This window comes from Gopherus evgoodei, chromosome 11 (assembly GCF_007399415.2).
Source record: "Gopherus evgoodei ecotype Sinaloan lineage chromosome 11, rGopEvg1_v1.p, whole genome shotgun sequence".
NCBI lineage: Eukaryota > Metazoa > Chordata > Testudines > Testudinidae > Gopherus > Gopherus evgoodei.
The window spans coordinates 42,592,302-42,619,692 of record NC_044332.1 but is presented as its reverse complement, the minus strand read 5'-3'; the positions used below and the strand labels follow the sequence as shown (position 1 = coordinate 42,619,692).

Here is a 27,391-nt window from a genome sequence, read left to right as displayed (position 1 = left end):
AAAAGTCACAATCATTTCTAAGTTTGAAATCAAAAGGTGTAGTTTTTATTTTAATAAATACAGTGATAGTAACAAACCAACACTACATTACCAGCTATCACTTGAATTTCTCATACCTCATAAAATGTGGAGAATGAGACATCAGCCCATTTTTACAGGAAAATCCTATTCTTCTGTTACAGTACCAGTTTTTTCCACTGATATCTGCCACACTGTACTCTACTTGTTTCCCAGTGATATTGGTTTTCCTCCTCTTCCGCTCTATGGAGAAAATACCTGGCTTCTTCCCCACTTCCTTCTCCCTTCCCTTTCTTATTTCTTTATTTACTCTAATCGGTTTTCATCCTGCACAGAGGACCTGACTACTCCAAGGAATGATGGGACACTCAGAATCCTAGAATGCCTCAGTCTCACAGTATCTGAAGTGTAGACCTCTCTCCACACCTTTTTTCCCAAATGTCAGAGTGCATATGCGCTCTTCATGTCCAAGACCATTCCAAAATACAGGCTACCCCACATCAGCCAATTCACCAACACTGTTGTTTCAAAGGAGAAAGGAATGGCTTTCATTTACTAGTAATCAATCATGATAGCTAAGAGAATTCACATTCCACACAGAGCTTTTGTGATGCAGATACTAAGACAGGGTCTGGCAAACTTTTTGGCCTGAGGGCTGCATTGGGTTTCATAAATTGTATGGAGGGCAGGTTACGGGAGGGGGTTGTGGCCCGGCCCCCACCTCCTATCTGCCCCTTCCCGACTCCTGCCCCATCCAACCCCCCCTGCTCCCTGACGGCCCCTCTGGGACCCCTGTCCCATTCACACTCCCCCGCTCCCTGTCCCCTGACTGCCCCTGGACCCCCGCCGCCCCATCCAACTCCTCCGGGACCCCTGCCCCGTCCAACCACCCCTTCTCCCTGTCCCCTGGCTGCCCCATCCAACCCCCCCTCCTTCCTGACTGCCCCCCAGATCCCGTGCTCGCATTCAGCTCCATTTCCCCCTGAACTCTATCCACACCCTTGCCCCCTGACCACCACCCCGAACTCCCCTGCCCTCAATTCAACCTCCCCTGCTCCCTGCCCCCTTACCGCACTGCTTGGAGCACCGGTGGCTGGCAGCGCTAGAGCTGTGCCACCTGGCTGGAGCTGGGCCATGCTGCCGCCCCCGCCACCATGCAGCACAGAGCACTGGGTCAGGCTGGGCTCTGCAGCTGTGCTGCCCCAGGAGCTCGCTGCCCCTCTACCCAGAGCATTGCGCCGGTGGCAGAGCAAGTGAGTTGAGGCTGCGGAGGAGGGGAGACAGCAGGGGAGGGGCCATGGGTGAGCCTCCCAGACCAGGAGCTTGGGGGCCGGGCAGGATGATCCCGTGGGCCGGATGTGGCCTGCAGGCCGTAGTTTGCCCACCCTTGCACTAAGAAATAAATTGAAACTACAGGCTCATCTCACACAAGCCACTGAACAGGCCTTAAAAGGTTTTTCCAATTACTACCAGCCTGGACTGGATTTGTACTGCTGACCTAGAAGAGAAATTATTTTTTTCCCATAACCAATTTCCTCAAAACAGTTCTCTTTTAACTGCACACTCACCACAAGATGCGGGTTCATCAGAGCCATCAGCACAGTCTACTCCTTGATCACAGTACCAATGAGCAGGAATACAACGTCCAGATGTACAACGAAACTCACTATTTGTGCAAGTCAGTGAGACTGGAAGAAAAAACCTATGTATGACTTCTTTCTTTTTGTTACCCTTCCAACTTGTTTTAAGTTGCTTTTGAGTCCAAAAACATTATAGACCCCAAAAAAGAAAAAGAAAAAATTATGCTAGCAAGGATGCCCTTTCATATTCTATCTGCAAAGAGCTTTTTGTACAACTACTGGGCAAAATTCTCTCCTTACACAAGTATGTGCAGCTTCTATTGTTGCATCCACTTATGGGAATGCAGAATTTGCCCCTAGTATAAGATTACTAGAGAGCAAAGCACATTGTACATTTATAGTTGAGATGAGACTAAGATGATTTTCACTTTAAAAATAATAGGAAAATGGAACACTACAAGCCAGAAATCTGCTGTTTGGACTTGATCTTGGGCCACGTCCAGACTAGGAATTAAAATCGATTTTAGATACGCAACTTCAGCTACGAGAATAACGTAGCTGAAGTCGAATTTCTAAAATCGAGGTACTCACCAGTCTGGACGGGGCTCCATCGATGTCCGCGGCTCTCCGTGTCGATTCCGGAACTCCGTTCGGATTGATGGAGTTCCGGAATCGATGTAAGCGCGCTCGGGGATCGATACACCGCGTCCAGACTAGACGCGATATATCGATCCCCGAGCAATCGATTTTAACCCGCCGATGCCGCGGGTTAGTCTGGACGAGGGCTTGTTATCTTCCCTGTTTCCCTACAACTAAGGAAGTCAGGGGCATCGAATGTATTGCTCATTAACACCCTTGAGTTGCTTCAGTTTCCCTTTTGTCCCTCTCTCCCTCCCACTTTCCCTTTATCTCTTTTTCTTCCACAATGCACTACACTTTTGCCATCTCTCACCCGTTCTCCGTGCAGAACACTCATCAGTAATATAGCAGCACTTCCAAGATTTATGATACAAAGGGATGGAAGTACATCCTTCATTAGCAGCACAAGGGTTACAATTCCTACTGGCTGGCAAGGGTGCCAAAATTTCTTCCTGTCACACATGCTCCACCCATAAACTGACCATATTCTGTGGGCAAAAGCTAGACTTGTATTTTAGAAAGACTGGGTGAAAGACCATTCAATTAAATGTAGATAACTATGAGATAATGACAACCCACTCCATCACTAGAAGTGCAGAGTAGTAAACATACCTTGTAGACTTTATAAATTGATCTGGGATACCTTAAACATGGAAGGAAATACATACAACCAACTTCTATGCTAAAAACAAATATCTGGTACTTATGACAGAGAAAACGAGATGCTTTTACATAGTACTTAGAAGCAATAATAAAAGACTAACTGTTGTCTAGAATATATAAACACTTCAGAAGTAAAACAAACTATACCCTAGATTGTGTAAACCGAAGTACTGAGCAAAAGAGAGAGGAAGTTATTCTAGCACTAAGGGATTGGCGAAGGGCACATTCAGTATAGTGTGCTCAATTCTGGTAACCTGGAAAAATATGATGTAGATCAGTGGTTTTCAACCTTTTTTCATTTGTGGATCCCTAAAAAATTTCGAATGGAGGTGCAGACTGCTTTGGAAATCTAAGGCGGTCTGCAGACAGGTTGAAAACCACTGATGTAGAAGGTACAGCAAAGAAAAAACAGAATGGATAAGAAATTCTTGAAACAAACAAAAAAGATAGAGAAATTATGCCTGATTTCATTGGGAAAAGCTGAGACTACATAAATGGTGAGCACGTTATGGTACATATACCTCATAAACCTCAGGGAGTATAAAGAACAGATGTGACAAGAACATTTAAGCTTGTACCAAAGGCACCAGAGGAATGAATTACTGAAGTGAAGAAAGGTGATTAGGGCACTATTTACTTACCACAATGAGTGGGGCTCTCATCACTCATGTCTCCACAGTCATTATCTCCATCACACAGATATGTTCGAGGAATGCAAATGTTTGTGCTTTGACATTTTGTAAAACCAGATTGGCAAGTGCGTTCAGCTTTAAGAGGGAAAGAGAGAGTGCATGTTTAGAACATTTTTAACTCACTAAACTGTATCATTTTGAAAGAAACACAACGTTGTTAAAATAAAATGTACTCTGGAGTAAATTTTCACTGTCTTATATAAGTTTTAGCTAAGAGCCTGCCACTAATATCACTGTTCACTCAAAAGAAATGCACAGTGGCTCTAAAAAACACTAGAGAGAGCTAAAACGGCAGCACAACTTTAGGTGTCTGTTTTCCTCACAGTTTTTACATATTTTTCTGGGATATTTTCTCTTTATTAATGGCTAAACATGGAGAGATGGGCAAATAACTCAAATGTTTTCCACTCATTTTTGTTCAAATGTTGATATGAATTACTTGGGGCTGTGCTCATGAGGCTGTCCTGCTGCTCTCTGTGAACACTCAGGCAATTAAGTTTTACTGGCAAAAATGTTGGCAGAATGCATTTTCAAAGTAGCATGTGCTGGTATTCACAGAAACCATACTGTAAATTCACATGCACATATATTCACATTGGAAGTGCTTGTACATTCAACCAATTGGGGCAGAAATAATACCATGCGAATTATCTGACCAACCACAAATAAGCAACATAGTTGAACTTTGGAATACTTGCGATAAATCCATAGAGTAAACATTTAAAACATTTTAGAAAAATGTAAGTTACAAGTACATTCCAGAAAATCACAATCTACCAACAACTATAGCACAAGCAGAAAAAGGGGCTACCTTAACTGAATACATTTCTTATCATGAATTATTTGCTCAGCTCCCGTTATGAATGTTCCATAGGAGAACTTCCTATTGACCAGAAGGGCTTCTTAGTCTGATTAGCCATGTTATTGGTCAGTATTGATTTAACTGCATTTTGTATTTTATTGAAAATAATACTCATTTCCAAAAACAATTCTGTTGATTTTGAAATGAACACTTAACTAATGAAGCATTTCCACTTTTTTAGCAATATAAAGAATAATATTAAATGTAAGAGTAACTGAAGTAATATGCATAATATTTACTGCTGGTGATTTAAAGCTATTGCAATTAACACAGTAAGAATGATATAAAACTTTATAGCATAAACCCACTGCACAAATTTGGGTTCCAACTTTGTGGTGACTTACATAAGGACAAAATGCCCCATGAATAGCCCTGTTGAACTGAATGGGACTATTCACAGCACATAAAGTGAAGCACATGCATAAATCTTTCCAGGGTTGGAGACATACAGAAGACAGGCTATTTTTAATAATAAAATAAAATATCTATGCTCTCATATTGCTCAAAAATATTTTAATTACTGTGTTTTGTTTCAAAATAGTATAAAGCAAACTATTGTTAAAATAAACCAATCGTGTCAAGAGAAGTCACTTGTTCTCTTTTGCTGATAGCTTCATTATTCTTCACAAGCAAAATATTTGCCTCTTCTTTGGTCTAAAGAGTCAGATCCAAATATACAATAGGTAGTTATGATGAACTTACGGCAATTTCTCTCATCTGAAGTGCCATTATCATAACAGTTGTTTACACCATTGCAGACGTATTCAAGAGATATACACCTTCCATTATTGCAAGTAAATTCTGTGTGGGAGTCACAAGTTCGGAACAAGCAGCCCACCTCATCGCTGTTGTCTCCACAGTCATTGTAGTGGTCGCAGCGGTAGTGATAAGGTACGCACCTCCCATTGCCACAGGTAAAAGCTGTTGGCTGACAGGTATGGAAAGCTAAAAGGGGATAAAAACAGGGAAGAAAAGTCATGGATACAATGTAAACTCAATTCTTTGACAAATGCAGCAAAGGAAAACACACTTCACTTTTACCTGCCAGGGCAAACATCGCTGCAAAACGGACTGCATGAAAAGTAAAATACACATTTTGAATTAGACAAAGTCAAAGGTAAAGTCAGATAAACATGATTTAAAGTTAAAGGCATGCCTACAAATCCTTTCTTGTTTCTAATGCAAATTTGTTGTCATAATACCCATGAAGATGCAGATATAAAATTGGAAACCAGGCAGGAGCTCGCTCTAAATTACTACCACAGGACTCAATCCCACTGCCACCAAACCAATGGGAAAAGTGCCACTGATGTCAGTGAGAGCGGGACTGAGCCCCGTGTCACTTTTGAACACAGTTATTAAAACACTTACCACACACACTTTCCAGCTCATCGCTGCCATCCCCACAATCGTTATCATTGTCACATTTCCACCGCGCTGAGATGCAGCGTCCATTAAGGCATGTGAAGAGCCCTCCATCACACCTGGTACCATTGTCCACAATACAGTGCTTGTTATTATTAGCTAAATACCAGCGACCTTCAGACGGACACTGACACTCTGCACCAGTAGGACCTGCATACATTTGAAACCCCGCACAAAAAAAAAAGGATGAGCTTATCAACACATTAAGATAAGCCTTCCTTAAATTTATTCATAGCTACAACATTCGTTATTCTTTGCTGAACTATAACAGCTAGCTTTGTTGTATGTGTCAACCTTTTCAATAAGCAAGGCTACTGGGTCAGATGCTGACCTCAGTTCACCTGTGCCAATCCACTTAACTCAATGGCACTATTCAAGAGTTACACTGGAGTAACTGAGCTCAAAATCTGGTGCATTGATTTACAATATTTGTTTGCCATAAATACCATGGGCTGTTCTCAGTGTGATAATAGGTGCACTTTTTGGGTCCAAGTGAGAAAATATCCCATCATCAAAAATTAAGGCCACACCAGCTGAAGATCTGGCCGCTAAGAATGGAAAACATTAGACTAACTTTGTTCTTATTGAACGCGATGGGAGTTTTCCCTTTGTCTCCAGGCCAACTGTGAATGGGAAATAAGTGCCTAGGTGCTTTTGGAAATCCCACTAGGCACCTATCTGCATCTTTAGGAGACTTAAAATCTTGCCCTGGGTGCATTTAAAAATCCCTCTCCTAATGTATTTTACAATTTCAGCTTGTGCCAAACTTGTACAACATTATCAGCTTATTAAACCCATTCATTTTCTATTGGAAATTGGGATTTCAATTGCCAAAGCTTTTAAAATAACACAACAAAATAGATAGAGATTGTAAGGCAAGGGGTTCTGAAAGAGTCTGGAAAATAATGGTAACGGAAACATTTTGTAATATCATGTGACGAAGAAATCCAGATTATGATGAAATTTTAAATTTGCAGCATGAAGCATTTAGTGACGTGGTACCATTCTGAGGCCTCAGTGTAATCTACTGGTGAGTATGTATTATAGGTCCCCTCTGTGCCAAATCCAGAGAGGACAGGCATTCGGTACAGCCCCAGCTAGAGTGCTTTAGCCCCAACTACAGCAGCTCATGTAGTTCAATCCCTGAGGTGTCAGCCAAAATGGCAGTTGTCACATGAGCACAGAAAATTCAGTTTGTATAGTTTGGACCACAATGAGACATATTTTAGTTTCAACCAGGAATGGGCAACCGTAGGCACAGGGGAAACAACCTGCCCACCAGATCATTTTATCTGGCCTGTCCATAGGCAGCTGGTAAAAATATTATTTGGGGGGGAGTGAGCAGGGGCATAGCCCTGGGTGGGCCATGGCCCAATCAAGTAACACCCAGGCCCACTCAAGTCTGAGAACCAGGCACAACCACTTAAAGTGAAAGGGCTTACAGTGAGTACAGAGTGGAGCAACACTATTCACCAGCCCAACCACCTGTCACTCATGCAGGCAAGGGCTCACGTCACCCGGCTCTCGTTCCTGCCTTCCCATTGGCTCCCATCTTCCACAGCCAATCTATCTGTCATCAGCCCTGACCCCTCCTAGTGGTGGGCGAGTCAGGACACACTTCTGCCAACATGGAGGCAGTAACCAGAGCTGGATGGTGTAATGGCAGAGCCTCTCCCCTGCTGACATGACAGATGGGGGCTGGGCCAAATTTGAGTGGCATTGTGACTCAGTCCATGGTCTCTGCCTTCACTCTGTTCCCCCTTAAACACAGGCTCCCCAACATGCAGAACCCATACACCAGGCTCCAGCTCTGGTCCATGCCACCCAGTTCTGGTTAGTTCCTCCCTGTTGGCCAAAACCTGACTGGCTCTCAGCTCCCAAACAATCATCCAAGGGGTAGACAGTAACTGGAACTTGGTGGCACGGTGCGGAAAGGCTGATGGGGAAGCAGAGCCAAGCAGAGTAGTATGAGGCAGCAGCAACTTTACTAAAAGATGGCACCCCTCAGTGACCTGGCTCAATCTTCAAAAAAAAATTCTGTGTGGCCTGCTCCGGCTTTTAGGATATTTTGTGGTGCTCTGCTACCTTAAAGCTGCCCTTCCCTGGTTTAGGTGAATATATATTTCAGCCATTCCTAAGTAATTTTTAAACCTAGCACTCCACCATACTATGCATTCTGCTATAGTCAACATTATCATCAAACATAATAGTTTACCTGGTGCACAGATGTGACTGCAACCGCCATTAAATTGGTTGCAAGGATTGACGCACTGTTGTTGCTTACTTTTTGACCAAACATGAATATCCATTGGTCTTTGTGGCAGATTCATGATCATTACAATCTGATCTGAGCCATCGTATTTGTTAGCTCGGTAAATACTTCTGGTATTCCAATCTGTCCAGTAAATGTGCTGATCAAACAAGGTCACGGCGAATGGATATATAGCAGTACTAACAATTACTTCACGATTGGAACCAGAAAGGGAGCATCGCTCAATCTTCTGTCTAAAATAAATAAGGAAATACTAAAGCCTTTGAACTTTTACAGATACCAACAGATACTTAATTACACTCTGTGACCAGTTCCTACCAATTAAATACTGGAGCATATTTAACTAAGTTTTGTTATTAAATACAGTTTGAGGTCTCTGGGGCTTTTCAAACTACTGGCTCAATAATGATGCAAAGTAATGACTTTGAAGCACTAATAAAATAATGTACTGGAAGCAATTAGTTTTTGGAAGAGAACATTTAAGCAGCTACACTACTCATAACCAAAATGAGCACAGATTTCACGACAGAATTCTTTCCTTTTAAAGGACTCAAAATTAATGTAGCTTTGCACTAGGCGTACAGTGGCACCATGAATGGGAAAGATACGATCTTTTTACTTGCCACTACTGAAGACCCAAATTCATGCTACCAGGAAATACATAAACCTATGTGCTAAGTTTCCCATGAATAAATATATGAAAGAAGAAGAGTTGCTATAAAATAACCACAAATTCTTCTCTGTTGACCTTCGGGTTCAGGCTCCCCTCTGCAATAATGAGCAGAACTAACAGAAGCAGGACCTCCGGGGTCCACAGGAGATACAGGCTCCAACCCAAAAGATTCTGTGGTAAGCAATATCCCTGTTCCATACTGTCTACCCATCCTATCCCTAGCAGCACTATTGACCCACCTGCACCAGCTTCCAGTGGAGGTCAGATAGTGCTGCTTCAGGAAGAACCAATTTATGCTACAGTTGCGTAAAATTACGTAAAATTTTATCAGGCCACAAATGTTTGCAGCACTTAAGGCACATAGTTAAACAAGTTCCCTGCCTCACAGAGATTACAGTCCAAGCAGAGAAGTCACACAAGAACAAAACACAAGAGTACAGAAAAAGGAGGGTGTGGAAAGATTGTAGATAGGAAGGTTAACAAGGTAGGAAGGATTTCTAGAAGAAATGTATTTTGAGGAGGGATTTCAAGGAGGAGAGAGAAAGTGCTTGGTAAAAAAGGAGCATGGCATAGCTAGAAGCTGGGAGTAAGAAGAGAAAAAGGGAGAAGTGAGGAGAAAATACTGGGTGGAGTGTAGGGGAATTAGGGAAATCAGAGCAAATGTGAAGAGTGTACTATGCCCGGGGTAAGGGCTGCTGCCTGACTCCATTTCCCAGCATTCTGGTTATCAGACAACCCAATGAGGTGTTCTATCCACATGGCAGGGCTTTGGTGACAGGAGACAGAAGGTCATGTGAATTCTGCTCCTCTCCTTCAAAGATGCGCCTGTGCAATTGCGGTGCTTTTGCTCCTTTCTTCACAATGCAGTTAAAGGGAAGACAAGACCCATCAAGGCTGCATACACAGAAATACTGGTAGCAAAGCTATGTTTGTGTGTAGACCGCCAATGGAACAGAAAGGTTTTCTGAAAATGACACTGTAAACAATAAAATTCCCAGTGTCCAGAGAGGGGTTCAATGTTGCAGCTCTAAGACTTAAGTCCCGCCCTTCCATTTAACACCCAGAAGAGCTCTTCCAAAGCTGTAGAAGCAGATAACCAACCATTAGCATTAAGTGAATAACATGAACTTACATTAGCTAATGTTAGGGCAATTGTATGTTTAAGTCTCCCTCAAAGAAACATCTCAACTGTTACAAATTGCATTCTGGTCATACACCAGACTACTAGGGTAGGCTGAATGAGGAGAGAAGCTGCTGACAGAAGAAATTTATCATGTATGAAATTTCTCCTTCTGCTGCATGGCTTCTCTCCTCCTTCATCACGAATGGGAAGTAACAAGCAGTGAATCACAGAAGTGGAGGAAGGGAAGATAAAGCAAAATTTTAATTATTATTACAAGATGAATAATAGACAGACATTCAAGTTATCCCATGTAAAGCAAAAGCTTTGTAATTTAAGGAATTATGTGGGAACCAACCCAATAGCACCTTTCTACCAAAAGGCTCCCTCTGCAGAGCAATGAAAATCTATTTTGCAAATCTTCTGTAGATGAGGCTCAGACACTTTTCCCCACAATGCCAATAGGGACCTTCTGAGGGCACCTTGATTCGTACTCCATAAATAGTCTCCCAGATGCCTAGGATGTCAACTGGTAAAGGATTTTAATGCCTTGCCTGCAGCAAGTTTGAGATCCTAAGGTCATGGCATTTTGGATAGAATGAGACGTTTTGAGAATGCCCATTTATGCCAAAACTTTCCAATGGAGTGTAAGGATTGGAACAAAATGATGGAAACACTGTTTCACAGGAGTTGTGGAAAGATGAACTAATCTTGGTCAGAATTATTTCTAGAGCTACAAGAATAACCTTTTCCACTTGACAACAGCTATGTCATTCTTGTACAGATAGAGGAACTAATTCCAACCCTGTCTTTTGGAAGTAATGTGAAGAAGAAAAGCTGCACACAAGCTTGTCTAGTTTGTCCAGTCTGATGAATCTTGACACTTGACAATACTCAGTGGAGATTCTGGTGTCCCTCCATAAAGAACACTGCCAGGGCTGGTACACACCTTTTTATGGTATTTGGTTGCTGGATTCTGACCAGCCATTTGGGAAAACCTGTAGTGTAGCTCAGATCACCAGAACTTTGTGATTGTTTTAATTGTTTGTAGTAAATTAGTGGCCAGGGCCCCATTTGCTGGGCACAGTACAAATAAATAACAAAGAGATCATACTTGCCTCAAAGTGCCTTCTGTTTCCCCTCACACCTGAAATGAAATTTGACCTAATACATTTCCCTGGTTAAATTCTGTCTGGATACCAAAATGTATCAATGAGACTAATAGAGAAACCCTGCTGAACTGCACTTCTCTTCCTATGCCCAGGCTATTAACTGTAGGTTGTCCAGGTCCAGATGAAGGAGGAGTCTTTCAGCAGGTGTAATGGAGGTTCCTCAGTTGTCTATCAAATATAAAGTGCCTTCTGACTCCTGGAGGATTAGGACTTCAACCCTCCTTTTTCCTCTTCTCCACATCCTTTATGTGAACCTTCTTGAAAGGCAGCAGACTTTTCTCAGCCCGTGACATTATTTCCATTGTCACAGAGAAACTTTGACCTTTGGTTATTCCCTGGTTTTGGAAGGGGTATAAATAAGGTTACATTTTACTCATAGCTATTTTTAGTAAAAGTCATGGGTAGGTCATGGGCAGTAAACAAAAATTCACAGCCCGTGACCTGTCCATGACTTTTAATAAAAATACCAGTGAATAAAACTTGCAAGGGGGCTGCCCAGGGGCTCTGTGGGTGCTGGGAGAGGTGCGGGTGGTGGTGGGGGTGGGGCTGGATGCTTGGGGAGGGGCACACAGCCTGGAACCCCCACTGGTGCTGGGCTGGGCACAGGTGGCAGCGGTGGGGGCGGGGCTGGATGCTTGGGCAGGGGCACACAGCCTGGGACCCCTGCTGGTGCTGGGAGTGGGGATAGGCAGGGCCAGAAGGCTCTCTACCTGGCTCTATGCCAATGGGTTCTGCGAAGCCAGTGCTCTGGGCAGAGGCAGTGTGCAGAGCTACTTGGCCATGCCTCCACCTAACAGCTGAGTGAGGGGGATGTTGCCGCTTTCAGGGAGCCCCCCAGGTAAGCGCTGCCCAGAGGACACCTCACCCCATCTGGTACCCCAACCCTCTGCCCCCTCCCATACCCAAACTCTGCTGCTGGCTGGGACACGGGGGCCCACGGCTGCCCCAGCAGCAGCCAGGCTGCCTGAGCTGCCCCTGAGTCAGGCACACAGGCCACTACAGAAGTCACGGAGGTCACGGAAAGTAATGGAATCCATGACTTCCATGACAAACTCGCAGCCTTAGGTATAAATACTCATGTTTCAGAGCATAAACAAAGCTCTAACTAATGGGAGTTAAAACAAAACTTCCCCTACAGGCAAGTTATATAATTTCTCTCTATAGTTTCTTGCACCTTCGTCTAAAGGATATGGTACTGGGATAGGACACCAGACTTGATGGATCACTAGTCTGATCCTGCAAAACCAACATTATGGCTGTGTTCACACACCGCTGACAGAGGTGTTGAAGTGAACTAAAAGGATGTGCACTCTGAGATACTGGAAATTGGTACCGCTCCAGGAGCGACCTTGAGAGACCTGTATGCTTTCCTTTTTCTGAGTGCGGGACGATAATCCTTGGGTCATCTTGTCTTCCAGGTATGCTTCTGACCCTGCAAGGTTTGCTTTCATAGCAAGTGTGCAATGGTCTATAGGAAAACTGAGTTGATTTTCAGCATGTTCTTTGTACTTACCTGCCCACAAGGGGAGATACAGACATGATTCAGGAATGGTGCTTAATTTTGTATTACGTCCCCTCCGTGGTACCATGTTCTTAGAAGGACTATCTGGAGACAGATTGTGTGAAATCCCACTTGGGGGATAATACAGATGATTGATACCAGCAAACACATTCACTAGAGACAACTGGTTATGGATAAGCACCACCAGGAAATGATTAATGCAAGAAAGTTTGTATCTTTTTGAATATTTACCATAATGGTAAAATTACAGTCAGACCCATGCTTATTTTGACCTCTGGTTGAACAATTTTCTGCACTGGGCTCAAAACATTTTTCTTGATTTTGATGAAGTAGTGGGGCTGAACTTTTTCCAGCAGCTGGTAAATTCTGAGTAAGTCTGTTTCTCTGAACAGGGCACAGGTTGTGCTGTTGTCCGTGCATGGGCATAGATGTGCTGTGACTATTACCAGCTATTTCTTAGGACTCTGGATGCAGATGGCAGACTGAAAGAAAGTGTCTTATACAGGAAGTTTGATCTCTCATGTACAAATGCTCATGTCATCTTTGTCATGCTGAGGAATTTGTTGGCTTAAGATGAAAAATGTATCTTGGTCTTTCTTAGGGGGAGAGGCAATCTCAAAATTTTGGAGGATCTGACTTTTGAACTTCAGGGATCAGCAACACGCAGTGGTTAATTTGTAATGCAAGAGGTGCCAGGACTCAAACAATTTTTTAACTTTCATAACTGATGCGACAAGCCCAAAATTGCTGGGGCTATGAACTGCCAAGCCTAGAGGTGCCAGAGCTCAGCCTTGACAAGGCCTGCCACAAATTAAGCACTGGCAACACTGCTGCTGCCTGAAGCAGAGCTCCATGAGTGCACCAGGCATCTGCATGCCCTGACAAAAGCAGGCCGGGGGGGATCCTGATACAGAGCACCTGTGAGGAGAAAAGCCCAGCAAATGCTCCTTCATGGAGGGAAAGCAAAGGAGAAAGGGTTTAAACCCCTGGGTTTTATACCACTTGCTCGTTAACTACATTAATCACTGCCTTACGAATGGGATGCTTGCTTTTGCCTTTTTGAGACCAGAGTTTTACTCCGGGGCTGGCTGTGATGGGGTTTCCTCTCTGTCAGAATCCTCATGCCCTTGGCTGAGCCCTCCATGGTCGAGTTGCAGCTTCAGACAAGAACTGAGACCCTACACAGCTGTCCAATGCAAAGCCCCATTCCCTAGCAGTGAAAGGGTCAGTAGCTTACAGCTGCAGGACGTTGCTCACCGTCTCCAGCCTCATGCCCTGACAGAGTGATGGTCGGCAGCTAGAGGCAGCAGAGCATAGCTCATCCTCCAAGACTCCTGAAAAGCTGGGTACAGCACTTCTTGGACTTGGTTCAATGCCTGCAAGGCTTCTCTGCTGCTGTGACGAGGGGAAGGGGAAAGAGGAAGCTGTGGAAGAGACGCTGTACTGGGGAACCCCAGGGGTTACAGCCTCAGTGCTCCAGTGACGCACTACCTCAGGAGAGCCAGAGACACACAGAAGCTGAAATGCAGTCACTATTAAAAATTTAAACTTAGAAAATGAAGTGGCTTAGAGAGACTGAACAACCAACTAGCTCTGCTGCTGAAGGCAGAAATTCTGGTGGCCTGAGCTGATGGGCAGGGCTCAGTCCCAGAGCCTCCAGCAACAACATTGGACCATCTCCAAATGCTGCGGTGAGAGGCATTGCCAATTAGTGATGAATGAGGAGAGAAGCTGTGCAGAAGATGCTAAAATACTGCATTAAGAATAAGACAAATGAGCTAGCACAATATTAGAGTAAATTTAGCTCCCTCTGAATTTCAGGAAACCCAGTAATTATATGTGCCTGCAAATTACTAACATACATTGTTCTTGAAATCACAAGTCAATTCTAAGATTTGTTAGTTAATCAATCAAAACTGCCAACGAAGCCAGGGAAGTTTTGACTGAGTAATGGTGGTAGAATTTGGTCCCTACAATTTTGTTTACGTGGTACAAGACAGAAACAACCATGTGGTTAATCACTTACAGTACTACAGTATGTATTTACTGATTACTTTTCACAATGGAATTCAAAAACTATTAAATGATTATTAATGGGCCCTAGTATACAATGGTACCAAATGCATCTGAAGTGATGAAAAAGGGAGAAAAAAAATCTGAGCTCTAAGAGTAAAGTGTAATAATACATTTCTTTTAAAAATCCTACCACAGATGAGACAGATACATACAGATGTGCATCAGCCCAGTAAAGTTGCTGTTCCTCATAGTCCAGGGTAAGTCCGTTTGGCCACACCAAATTGGTGCTTACAATAGGTATTCTGAAGTTTCCTCCAAGTGTAGCTCGTTCTATTTTAGCATTGGTACTCCAGTCAGTCCAGTACATGTATCTATCAATCAGACAATTGCAAAGTTATCTCTTTGGCAAACAAAAGCCATAGGACTCAATTATTTCATAAGAGACATCCCTCCTGGTCTCTCCTACTGAAGTCAAGAGTCAGCTGGGAGGAAAGAACTATCTCCATCAACTAGGACCATGTGTGACTTTGGGAAAGTCACTGAATTTCTCTCCTGTGGTTTCTCCATTTGCAAAATAGTGCTAATAATATTATTTCCTACTTCAAAGGGCTGATGTGAGGATAAATTCATGAATTCTTGTGAGGCACTCGGATAGTACAGGGTATTGAGACCATATAGGAATCTAAATAGGTAGATTTCCTTGGTGTGTCAACTAATCCTAGGCACATGCTACCCTCAGAGAAGCCTTATTTTGAACATCCACCGCTTGGTCCTCTGCTCAGCTCAGATAAGTGGTGGACAGATGCCTTCTCATTATCTTCTCTGTCTAGTTTGACCAATATCTGGTGATGGATGCCTCTCCTTCCTGCTGGTATAGAGATCTTCCTGGCACCTACTCAGATGGGCTAGCGTTCACTATCAGGTGAAGGAGTCTCCTGTGGGTCCTTTGCTTTCACCTGCAAAGCACTGTCTCATATTGTCTGTATATATCTGAATATACATACACATTCTGTTGCACTGGCCAGGAACAGAACACAGAACTCTGTGCAATTCACATAGTTCCCTCAAGCTGTTATCTTCCAGCCCACACACTTCCAAACTTACAGCATTTTTGCTTCTCCTCTATTTCTTTTCTAAAAATAGTATTGCTCCCACTGTACCCCCACCATTTACCTGGGAGTGCCATTGCTTTTGTCTTTTTGAAATTTAGTTGACAAAGCAAAGTATCAAAGAAGGTCTATATCTAAATTTAATCTTATATTACTACATCCAAAAACTACAAATAAAGAATATTGAAGTTGCAAAGTCAAACACTCAGAAGTTAGAAAATGCCAGAATTAAGGATCCCCGTGCAACCTTAATTCTGACCCTTCCACTTCCTCCTCTACACTGCATGGGCACCAGCAGGAGGAGCCAAGGTTCATAGGAGCTCTCAGTTCTGGTGCTCAGCACCACAGCAGCCAGAAACAGCATTTGCAAGGGAAATCCTGCTCAGCCCTGCAGCCTTGGATGCATGTCCAGTACTAGCAAAATCTTCAGGGAATTTGGCTGCCAAACTCTTTAAAAGTCTCTACTAAACATGAGCAAACTCAGATTTTTCAAAGACCAAATGTGGACAGTTTCTCACAGAAACAGAAAAAAAAAAGCCACATTGCTGAGAGCAGGGTGATCTCTCTGCCAAATGGGTCCAGCAATGGGAAGTGTCAGGCACCCTTAACTATCAGCAGCGTTACCAGGCTCTCCTAATATCAAACTACAATTTTAATGAAAACTTTAGAAGAAAAAAGAGCAAGACGTACCCTCTGCAAGGATCTAGTACAATAGCTCTGGGGCGTGGAACACGGGCAATCACTGTGTGGTTAGATCCATCCACAGCCATTGAGCTGATAGTCTGGTTCAAATAGTCACTGTAATAAACTCTGTTACTGATCCAGTCAAAGGCTATGCCATCTGGAGTTCCCAAACCTTAAGAAAGGAGAACATCTCTTCATTAGAACTTTCTGAAACATTGCCACGCACTTCACCAAATCATCACCATCATAACAGGCCAAATCCTGAGGTACTTATCTAGTTAAGATCCTATTGACATCAATGGGTATTTGCCTAAGTAAAAATCTAAGAAACAGGCCCTTATAAGGGCACGCAGTGGGGGTGGGTTCTGTCAATGGACAAGGAGCCCTTCCTCTCAGACACTTATATGGCCTACTCAAGGGCAAGACGAATTGCAGTCTCTATCCTCCAGAAAGTGCAGGGACTTCTCCAGCATTACTACTCTGGGAGTGCCCAGTGCTCCAAAAGAAGCAGAGAAGGGTGGAGAAGAGGCAGAGACATTGCCCTACCTTCTCTCTTCAGCCACCCTGCAGTGGGACCAGAGCAGTCAGGGCAGTAAGTTGTGCCCCTGGAAAGGATTCCAAGACAGAATCCCTCCTTGAGCTCTCCTAGGGGAGGTGCAGCCCCACCCCCACCCCCACCACTGGGCTGTGCTGAAAAGGCAGAGCTGAGCCTTTGCCTGAGGACTTGGCGCAGTATGAACAAACAGCGTAACTCAGCAATTATAGTGAGTAGCTCTGCTTTCTCAAAAGATCTTGTAGCTCTTTTCAAGCTTTTTCCCTTCTCCGTGTCTTCTTCCACCCTATCCTGCACTGATCGCCTTCTCTGAGCTGGTCTGCAACATCACTATACCCATCCCACAATGAAATCTCTGTTGAAGACCCACTTCCTGTGACACCTACAAGACTGGTCATGCCAAGGCTGACAGGAAATTGCAGATATTCTACAGTAAATAAAAAAAATTAAAACCCCAGAATATTGTGTTACCCAACACTGTATTACCAAGACCAAGGTCAAACACCACCTTGACCACTCTGCTTCTACGTTACATCCAGCTAACCTTTTATCTGTCTCTTTTGAGCTTTTACATTATATGTTCTTTGGGGCAGAGACTATGCCTTCCCATATGTTGGTTCAGTGTTCATTACATTATGGGAACTGCAAGAAACAAACAATAATACTACTAACTAATCTTATACTTTCATAGTTTGCGTGAGTGCTGATAAAGATGGAGTAAGAACCTGAAAGGAGAAAAAACTAAACAGAAATGTCAACAGAAGCTTTCAAGAGAATATCTTAACTCAACAATCTGTCTTGATCATTAGAATAAACATACTGTAAATTATTTAACTAGTAATCAGGTGCTATAAGCCTATCTTGCTAATATCTTGTTAGTTTAGATCAAGTTTAATGGCATTTACCTGACGCAACTATAGTTGGAGTGCCAGTTCCTGAGTAAATATTAACGTAACTGATTTTTCCTGTCCCAGCTGGAGAACTTTGTGTAAAATATATTCTATTGTTCATGCTGTCAAAATCTAGAGCCACTGCAGTTCTTAACACATTCACTGTGCGAAATGGGGGGCTGTGATTCTCAGGATCGAGCTGTATGCTTCTAAGTGCATTCTCAAGGGCAAAAATCAAGTAATCATCTGTTGAAATGGAACATCTCTTTCCATCACTTCCTAGTGTGCCAAAGGCACACCCACATTTAGGTGTTTGCAGATCAGGCAAGGCAAAACACAAATGGGAACAACCTCCATTGTTCTCCAAACAAGGATTGTTGTTGATACTGAGGGGAGACCGTGGTTGAAAACGGCTGTCATAAATGGTAACATCTCTTAGCCAATTAATATTATCTCGTATAACTGTTGGCTGCTCAGTGTTGCCTGGCTCTTTGCTGGCTTGGAAGACTTTTTTCAGGTTCCTGTCCACCCAGATCATAGAATTTTCAAAGACAGTGATGCCATATGGTGTTGGGTAGCGACTACCATAGCGAACAATTTCTGCTTCACCCCCATCAGGCTGAATTCTTGCAATCATATCTAAAGAATCATCAATCCAATAAACATAGCCATTGCTGTGATCTACTGCCAAGCCACGTGGTGTGACAATGCCTTCAGACACAAGCACTGTTCTGTTGCTGCCGTCAAGAAACGCACGTTCAATCTTTGGATTCTGTCCATAATCTGCCCAGAAGAGGTATCTGTTTTTTGGGTCTACTACTATATGCCTTGGCATATCCACTGTGGTCTTCAGGAGAACACGTCGATAAGAAGTGTTTAAACGCAAAACTTCTACAAAAGTCTCTGTCAGGAAAGCGTTCGTAAAATAAAGGTTTCCTGTATTTAAAAAAAATATTAAATACAATTTAATTCAAAATCAGAGAAACACAAGCTGATACCTTCAACTGGTGATCATAAAATGAATCATAAAATTATGATAAGCAAAAAGTATTTAGCCAGTTAGGGCATTTGCATCCTTGGAAAGAATTTTAAATATAGATGCCTAACTGTGAAGAAATAGACAAACAATACCACAAAATAACATTATTCAAATTCTGTCCTTGATTCATTCATCCATCCATACTAACTTCAGTGGGCTGCACAGGCATAACTGAGACAGAATTTGGCCCACTCATATAGGTCATCATCATGGTTTCATATAACAAAATGTATTTAGTTCAAAGGTCTTGTTTTATTACATGGCTTCAAATCAACATTAAAAATTTTCTTAGTATTTTATTTGAAACTAAAGACACTACGTCTATATATACACACCACTGTTGGTGGCAAGTAGTATATGTGTAATACATGCCACAGTGAAAAACACTTCACATCCACCTTGAGGTGTGTAGCTACACATGCCAGTGATGGGCTCTGGGAGAGGGAAGGCAGAGGGGAAATGCTTCAGCAGCTCCCTGCTGATGGAGCCTTTCACTGAGATGAGGAAAGGCTGAGTCCTTCCCTGCAGCCTTCCCCTGCAAGAGCCATTCCCCACTGCTGGAGTCGTTCCCTTCTGTGGAGAAGGGCTCTGGCAGTAGGGAGCTGGCAGAGCCTTTCCCCACTGCCAGAGTCTTTCTCTGCAGCAGGGAACCAGAGACTTTCCCAGTGGTGAAGAGTTTCTGCAGTGGGGAAGGAGCTGGAAGAATCTTTCTACACAACTGGAGTCTTTTCCTGGAGCAGGGAAAGGCTCCAGCAGCATGACATTACGCTGTTAAAAACAGCAGTTTAGGTGGGGACGCAGGGTTTGGGCGTGTAGAGAGCCATGCAGGGTACACAGTCAGGTACATGCCCACACCCTTCAGGCATGTCTGTAGTCTACTAACCTAAGCCATGCCTCACTGTCTATACTGCTACTTATACCCATGTGTATGTGCACCACACACTACCAACAGGCGGGTGCAGCGTAGACACACCCAGAAGGAATTACACCAAAGAATCAAAAACGAATGTATGCACTTGACAAAGATCTCCTGGTTAGTGTTAAACTAATAAATGCTTTCTGAAAAGTTGGTATTTGCATTAATTATAACTTGCTGTTTGATTTTAACTTGTAGTATTAATTGGAAAGTATGGTTTTAAGTCTACAGCTTAAAGCCAAATTCTGTCCTCTACTTTGTTAATTCAACTCCAACTGTAATCAATGGGACTGCTGCCCTTCACACATTTTTTTCATTTTAAAACCACTCTGCATATACAGCTCTAGCTAAAAGCACACATGGTTTCCCTTTGAAATGTTTCCATGAGTTTTTTTTCTATATAATTAGTCTAAAGATTCCAACAACATATACAGAGAAACCTTTATTATAAATTCAGCTGTGCGGCAGTTCTGCTTACCTGCTACCCAATCAATTGCAATGCCACGGATTCCATTTCGTCCTATTCCATCTGTAATAACGTTTCTAAAATAAGAACCATCCGGCTTAATTTTACGTATTGCATTCTGAGAAGAAACAGTGCTGCTGAAGTCACACCAGTAAATGAAACCAGAAAGCATGTGAACATCCACATGAAGTGCATTTCGTCCTGAAACATTTTTAAAAAGCAACCAATTATTTTTAATATAAAGTATTTTATTTAAAATTTGTGGTTTATGTTGTTTGCAATGAAAAGTGAATTGAGGTTTACAATCTAATGGCATAAAATCTACCATCAATTTACATTGCCATGGTACTCTTTATATGTAAACATTTAGATAAGATCATATAACTGGCTTCTCTGTTAATGTGCAGAGCATCGTATTATTATGGCTCCACAGTTCAACATTTAAAATAGTGCATGAGAATATTAAACTAATAAAGGCTGATTATTACAGTGTGCTACAATTAAAATCACAAACTACATCTGCAAAAAGTGGTTGTCTTCTGAAAATTTAGGCCTTTATGTGGAGATCAGGTATTGCCACTGAATTTTATACATTCCTTACCTCCATGGCATGATGCCTAGGCAATATTCTTATTCAGTATATTAGTCTTGTTGTTAAGTATACCATATGTCAGGTAAGCAATCACCAGAGCATTATAAATCTTTAACAGAAAATAACCACAATAGACATAAAGAGATTTTTCTCATCTACTACAATCTTCACATACCTCTTCCTGCCAGTGGTACCATGGCTTCAGAGTGATCAGATGTCTCTAAGCTAAATCCTTTAATTGCAGACAGCATGGAAACAATTACAAAGGAACTATATGGGGAACAGGTCCTGTTATCAGGATTTAGCTGGAAGCCAGTGGCACAGGCACAGGAAAATAGTCCACCAGGCACAGGCAGACAAAGCTGCTGACAAACTCCAATATTGTTACTGCAGCCATTTGAGGAACCAGCTGAATCTGTGTCAGAAAGAAACAGATGCATGTAAAACCTCAATCATAGAATATCAGAGTTGGAAAGGACCTCAGGATGTCATCTAGTCCAACCCCCTGCTCAGGGCAGGACCAGTCCCCAGACAGATTTTTGCCTAAGATCCCTAAATGGCCCCCTCAAGGATTAAACTCCTGACCCTGGATTTAGCAGGCCAATGCTCAAACCACTGAGCTATCCCTCCTCCCCCACCCTTTTTTTTAATAGAATCACCTCCCTCTCCCACCCACCCCCAACTCTTATTTTAAAGAATCTCCTGAAAAACTGTTTTCCATCTATTTACATGTTTCTCTATTTAATAAGAATGGATCAGTCCAAATGATCCACGAGTTCTAAAAAAGACTGTCCTATGTCATGCATGTCTTTAGAAAAAAGAAAAAAGAAGAGGAATTGGAGACCACATATGGCTCTCAGAGTTCAATATAAGCATACTTAAAAATAGGGAATCACTCATAATAACTAGGAGGCCAAAAAGAGAAAAATCCAATTTGTGACCACTAATAGATTTCTACAGACGTTCTGGCCCAGTTAACTGAGTGGGCTATGGTTTGGGTGGTGGTTTTTTTTTTGTTGGTTTTTTAAGCTTAATGTCTAACATTCAATATTAACTGAATTTTGATGCATGTGAAGTCAGAAGATGATGGATCACTACCACTGACAGCAGCACAAACCATGCAATAGTGCATTTTAAACTCTATTTCCTTCTCTTTGTTTGACAGGTTTGTTTTTAGCAGAAATTTAATCTATTGTGGCCAAAAGTAGGTATTCACTGACAGAGCCATTTTGGCCCCAATTCAGTAAGCTACTTAAGCACACTGCTAACTTTAAAGTACATGAGTAATTCCCCACACCTTAAAATTTCACACACATTTCAGTACCTTGTTGATTGGGACCGTAATTATTTAAAGGATTAATACTGAGGTTAGAAATCAAAATCTAGAACGAAGGTGTGTCAGGGCTTTATTTGGGGCTAGATTCTGTAAAACTGTCCTGTCTCAAAACAATACTTCAGCTTGAGATTGTATTGAGTCTAACCCATAAGAGTAACTTACACACTAATGAGCCTGCAACATGTCTGATGAAAGATCTGGAACTCCACATGCCAACTGAATATATAGCCTTATAGAATCAGAAATGACATTTAAAAAATAGTGCAGCTGTTCATTACAAACTCTCATTGTTCTAGAATAAAATGTATGCATGCCACAAGCTTATCAGGAAAGTGACTAATAACAATAAGAAGCAATAGTAAGAATCTTAATCATTTTGAACCGTGGCAAATAAATATTAATAATAAAATAAGCGTCTGGACTCCTTTCACCTAAGATGAAGAGATCTTCAGTAGAGCATATTTTTTCAGGATCAGATATGACTCATATACATTTGAAGTAAACTAGCTCATGAAATTCCAGAATGAATTATTCAGTTAAAGTTACAGCTGTAAACTTACTGTAAAAACAGATGCAACAGCAAAATCCTAACTGGATAACCGCACAACTAATTATTAGAGCTGGGAAATGCCTCATGTGATTGTCCTCAAATAAAAAAAACTAAATTTGCATTGCACGAATTCATACCCCTTTGTGTTCTATTCCTGAGAATATTCAAGCATATGAGGCTATATCCAGGAATGTTTGTGAAAACAGAATTTTACATAAATATCAGAACATTCAGAGAAACTGAATTTTGAACTCAGAAATACATTTCCACAGAAATTTATTTCAATAAATTGTGCTCTTTCAGTCAGAAAACAGTGACACCATCATCTGATCAATGTTTCTTATGAAAATTAACCACATGGATTGCATTTCATATTTCACTACCAAATAATCTAATAAAATACTGAGATTTATTCACAGAAATTATATGGGGAAGAATTTTGAAAAAGTCACATACTGGAGAAAACTGATAACTTCTTGTGGACAATTTGCAAGTAGAAAAGGATGCTAAAATTCACAGCAAAATATTATTCACTGTGAATTCATCAACTAGTTCTACAAATTACTTGAGGACATTTGAACACTGAAATGAATAAACTAACTAGCAATGAGCCCAACGTTAAAACTAGAGCATAACACTGTTGGACACTGTGGAAGTTCAGATCTCAACTATGCGTGTGAGAAAGATCTTTACAATCAATCAGAACTCCCTTCTCTTCCAGAAAAAGTTAACTCAGCCTATGTTAATACAGAGCAGTGAAAGTTAATGTACCTGAATTATTTCCATACCATACTACTAGAAATCATACTGAAATCAAAACTAACAAAAACAACCCTAAACTACATTCATACATTTTAAGACCAGAAAGGACCATTATGGTCATCTTCTCTGAGCTCCAATAAATATCTTGAAACTCTTAAAATAGAGATACTTACACAAGAACAATAGAAATATTTGACAATGCAATAACATTAATTTATCTCATAACTACAAACACAAAATAGCACTAAAATGTTGTGTTAAAGACATATATAAATCCTGCTGCACATTCCATAAGTAAATTCATGTTTTATCAACATACCATCAAAGCTGGCAAGTCTAAAATTAGCCCTACCCACTTAGTTTGGTTTCAAAGGAATGCTCTTATAAAACATGACTCTTGTATATGTTAGTAATTTGACTGAAAATAAATGAGCAGACAAACACTGTAAAGCTGAGGAATGCGGCTATACACTTCTATGCACCTGTATGATGTGTAAGGATGCTCTCAGAAACTCAAACCACCACCTGACTAATTTATGGTCTGCAGTTTGCCATGCCGTCTTGTTGGCAATTTAATAATGTTTCAGATTCTTGTTTTGAGGATGGTAGATTTTTCAAAATATAGACTTCCTGACACTGCCTCTTTAAATTGTAGCAAATACTCACTGTCTCTATAATACACTCGTAGGCACTTCAGTCTTGGAACATTGTCTCTCATCACCACTTTGTTCGCTCCAGTGGACTTGTCAACCCGCTCAACGACCTCATAATCTCGATCAGTATAGTACAGAAAGGAATCATAGACAGCGATTCCCCATGGGTGAGAGAGATGAAGAACCAGGGTCACACGATTTGTACCATCCACATTGCCTTTTTCAATCTAAGAGATCAGTTAGAATTTCATTAGAATTTTATACATGCTGATAAACTCTTTCTGTGAACAGAAATCTAGGCATTTTTCTTGGGTTTGGGGCGAGAGTTGTGGTTGGTTTTTTTTGAGAACTATTCTTTTCTTTCCATTAAAATTTAACAAACTTGTCATTTTTCAAAACAGCTTATGACAATCTAAAATAAAAGACACTTTGGAGAAAATAAAAAAGATATAATTATATAAGAGCAAAGTTCATGTCAGTAAAAATATTACTCACCCATGTCTCATTAACACACACAAGTATTTTCATCTACTTTATTATTTTTCTTTTTTTTTAAGTGGGCACCACTACCCCAGGGGTTCTCAAACTTTTGTAGTGGTAATCCCTTTCACATAGCAAGCCTGTGTGTGCGACCCCCCCTATGAAATTAAGAACACTTTTTTACATATTTAACACCATTATAAATGCTGGAGGCAAAGCGGGATTTGGGGTGGAGGCTGACAGCTCGTGATCCCCCATGTAATAATCTCGTGATCCAGAAGGGTCCCAACCCGCAGTTTGAGCAGCTCTGTGCTAGAAGGATACACTCTGTTCAATAAAACTGGCAAAATGGAGTGAATAGTTCATACCTTTCCTCTCACAAACTTTGATGTCATTCATTGAAAGCCTGTTCTAGCTAATGCGACCCTGGACCTCCCAGGTACACTCCTGATAGCTATGAATCAGAAAGATATGTTCCTGCTCCTACTGAGAGATTTCTCTGGACTCTGCCTGACCCACAGCAGCATATATGAGCAGGATATAGAAGCCCTAGAGGGTTCAATTGTCCATTAGTTAAAAATCACTGGAGGAAACACAATGGCTTTTTTAATGTTATGGAACATGTGAGTGCACACTCTTCCATAGGGACACTGGATAAATACTTTATTTAGTAAACAAGACTACTGTATCTTCCCCATACTCAAGTCCTGTTTCAGTACCCATGGAGGGAGAGGCACAAAAGGCAGTTGGGCATTCAACTCTCACTGAAATTCAAAAAAGCAAGATTCATTCCAGTCCAGCAGCTACTATATACTGTATGAATCAGTCATATATGGCCTGCAACTTTTAGTCACTTGATTATTCTCAGTTAAATAAGTGAACTACTTATGCAACTGAGGGTTTCAGAAATGGGCACATAGATACTACAGCAACAATATAAAAAGAATCATACCACTCCTATGCTTGTGACAGCCCAGTACAACTTCTGTTCCTTAATGTCAATGGTAATAAACTCTACATGGTCAAGGTTACCAGTGAAGAGGGTTTTTATATCTGAGCCATCCATGTTTGCACTGGCAATCTTTGCTGGAACCCCGCTGTCAGTTCCTTGGTCTGTCCAGTACAGTTTCCTGAAACATATGTTATTGCACCAATTATAGAAGCAGGTAAGAATCTAAGACCCTAATTCACCAAAGCATTTAAGAATATGCTTAACTCTACTGGGCTACTCAGCAACATACTTCAATAAGTTCTGAGTAGGGATGGACTGCTGAATCGGGTCCAACAACCTGTTTCACTTTCTCGGAACATTGTCATGTTAAAGACAGTTTAAGAAAAAATATTTCCTTTCCCTGAACCACTCACAACATCTTAAATTACTAAAACTCAGCGAATTATAAGAATCTAACAGAGCTAATTTCCATTTTGCAGAGGATTCTGAGATTTCAAAATTGGGTTTAGTTCCTTTTTGGAATGAAAACCAAAAATGTCTAAGGCTATGTCTACACTGGTAATTGAATGACAAAACTTTTGTCTTTCAGAGGTATTAAACACTGTCCCCCACCTCGAAAGACAAAGTGCCAGTGTGAACATCACATTGTCGACAGGAGTGGTCTTCTGCTGACGACACAAACACTGCTCGTGGGGGGTAGAAGTTTTTTGTCGGCAGGAGAGCCGACAAACAGTGACTACACAGCTTGACTTTTAACAACATGGCTGTAGCAACATAGCCATGTCACCAAAAGCTGTGTAGTGTAGACATACCCTCAGTTCTTCACAACATGGAATTACCATTCTCCACCCAGTCATAAATTTTCAAAAATTTTCCAACCAGCTCCAGAATCTAATTTACTTTCAATGTTTATGAGGGTTTTTTTTGTATGTTGCTAGGCTTGAACAGTTTTAAAAAAATGAATAAACTTTTACCTAAAGACATTCTCTTAATATTTATAACATGGACTAATATGAAGAGATGCCATTTTGGAACGGGGAGATAAAATCATGTTAAAATCAGGGTAGTTAAAATGTGTGAGTTCACATGTTTTCTGACATGGTTCCTTTTCTCGTTATAGACAATGCTCCAGACAGTCATCCTTGTATCACTTTACACTGGGTTGATATTTTGAAGATTTTCTTTGCAGTCAAAATGGCTTAAGATGAAATTTCTTTAAATGAAAGCTGTGCTCCAGAGTTCAAGTTATGTGACAATTAAAAAATAATCTGCAACTATGCAGCAATGTATGCATTCGTGTAATTGATTGTATTACATATTAAGCTCTAACTATAGTTTTAAAAGATTAACTGATTCAACCCAAATATAATTTACATAAAACAAACTCTGTGTATGCCAATTTTATGCCTGCAACAAATTTTCACCACCACCCATCATATAAACCCTAAAAATTAGGAGAGGAATAAAATAATTGAGAAAGTATTTACTATAAGCTGATAGAACTTAGAAAATAAAGCATAAGTAAAGAAAAAAGCTATCTGGAAACTCACCCTCGTGCTGGATCAACAGCCAAACCAATTGGCACTCCAGCTCCAGTAGGGGTACCATCATTGGTAATCAGAGTTTTTCTGTACTTTACTTCACCACGCAGCTTCAGTACCTACATAAATGTTTAGCAAAATTAGGGTCTGCGACGTGGAATTGACAGTATAATTTCAGACTAAAACCTGGACAGCCTGAACCCACACAGGTTCA

At 41.4% G+C, this 27,391-nt stretch overlaps 1 protein-coding gene across 2 annotated transcripts in view; it reads right to left on the bottom strand.

The window, feature by feature from the left end:
• LRP2 (LDL receptor related protein 2) overlaps window positions 1-27,391 on the bottom strand; it is a 186,145-nt gene that overhangs the window by 60,367 nt on the left and 98,387 nt on the right. For both annotated transcript variants that reach the window (XM_030580404.1, XM_030580405.1), the window contains exons 35-47: window positions 27,187-27,296; window positions 25,637-25,814; window positions 24,218-24,431; window positions 21,079-21,318; window positions 20,324-20,512; window positions 17,906-18,826; window positions 16,454-16,619; window positions 14,867-15,025; window positions 8,095-8,384; window positions 5,826-6,029; window positions 5,157-5,399; window positions 3,542-3,667; window positions 1,587-1,706 (exon numbers count right to left, since the gene is read on the bottom strand). In XM_030580404.1, coding sequence (XP_030436264.1) covers window positions 1,587-1,706; window positions 3,542-3,667; window positions 5,157-5,399; window positions 5,826-6,029; window positions 8,095-8,384; window positions 14,867-15,025; window positions 16,454-16,619; window positions 17,906-18,826; window positions 20,324-20,512; window positions 21,079-21,318; window positions 24,218-24,431; window positions 25,637-25,814; window positions 27,187-27,296 — 3,160 coding nt within the window. The remainder of the gene's footprint in view (window positions 1-1,586; window positions 1,707-3,541; window positions 3,668-5,156; window positions 5,400-5,825; window positions 6,030-8,094; window positions 8,385-14,866; window positions 15,026-16,453; window positions 16,620-17,905; window positions 18,827-20,323; window positions 20,513-21,078; window positions 21,319-24,217; window positions 24,432-25,636; window positions 25,815-27,186; window positions 27,297-27,391) is intronic.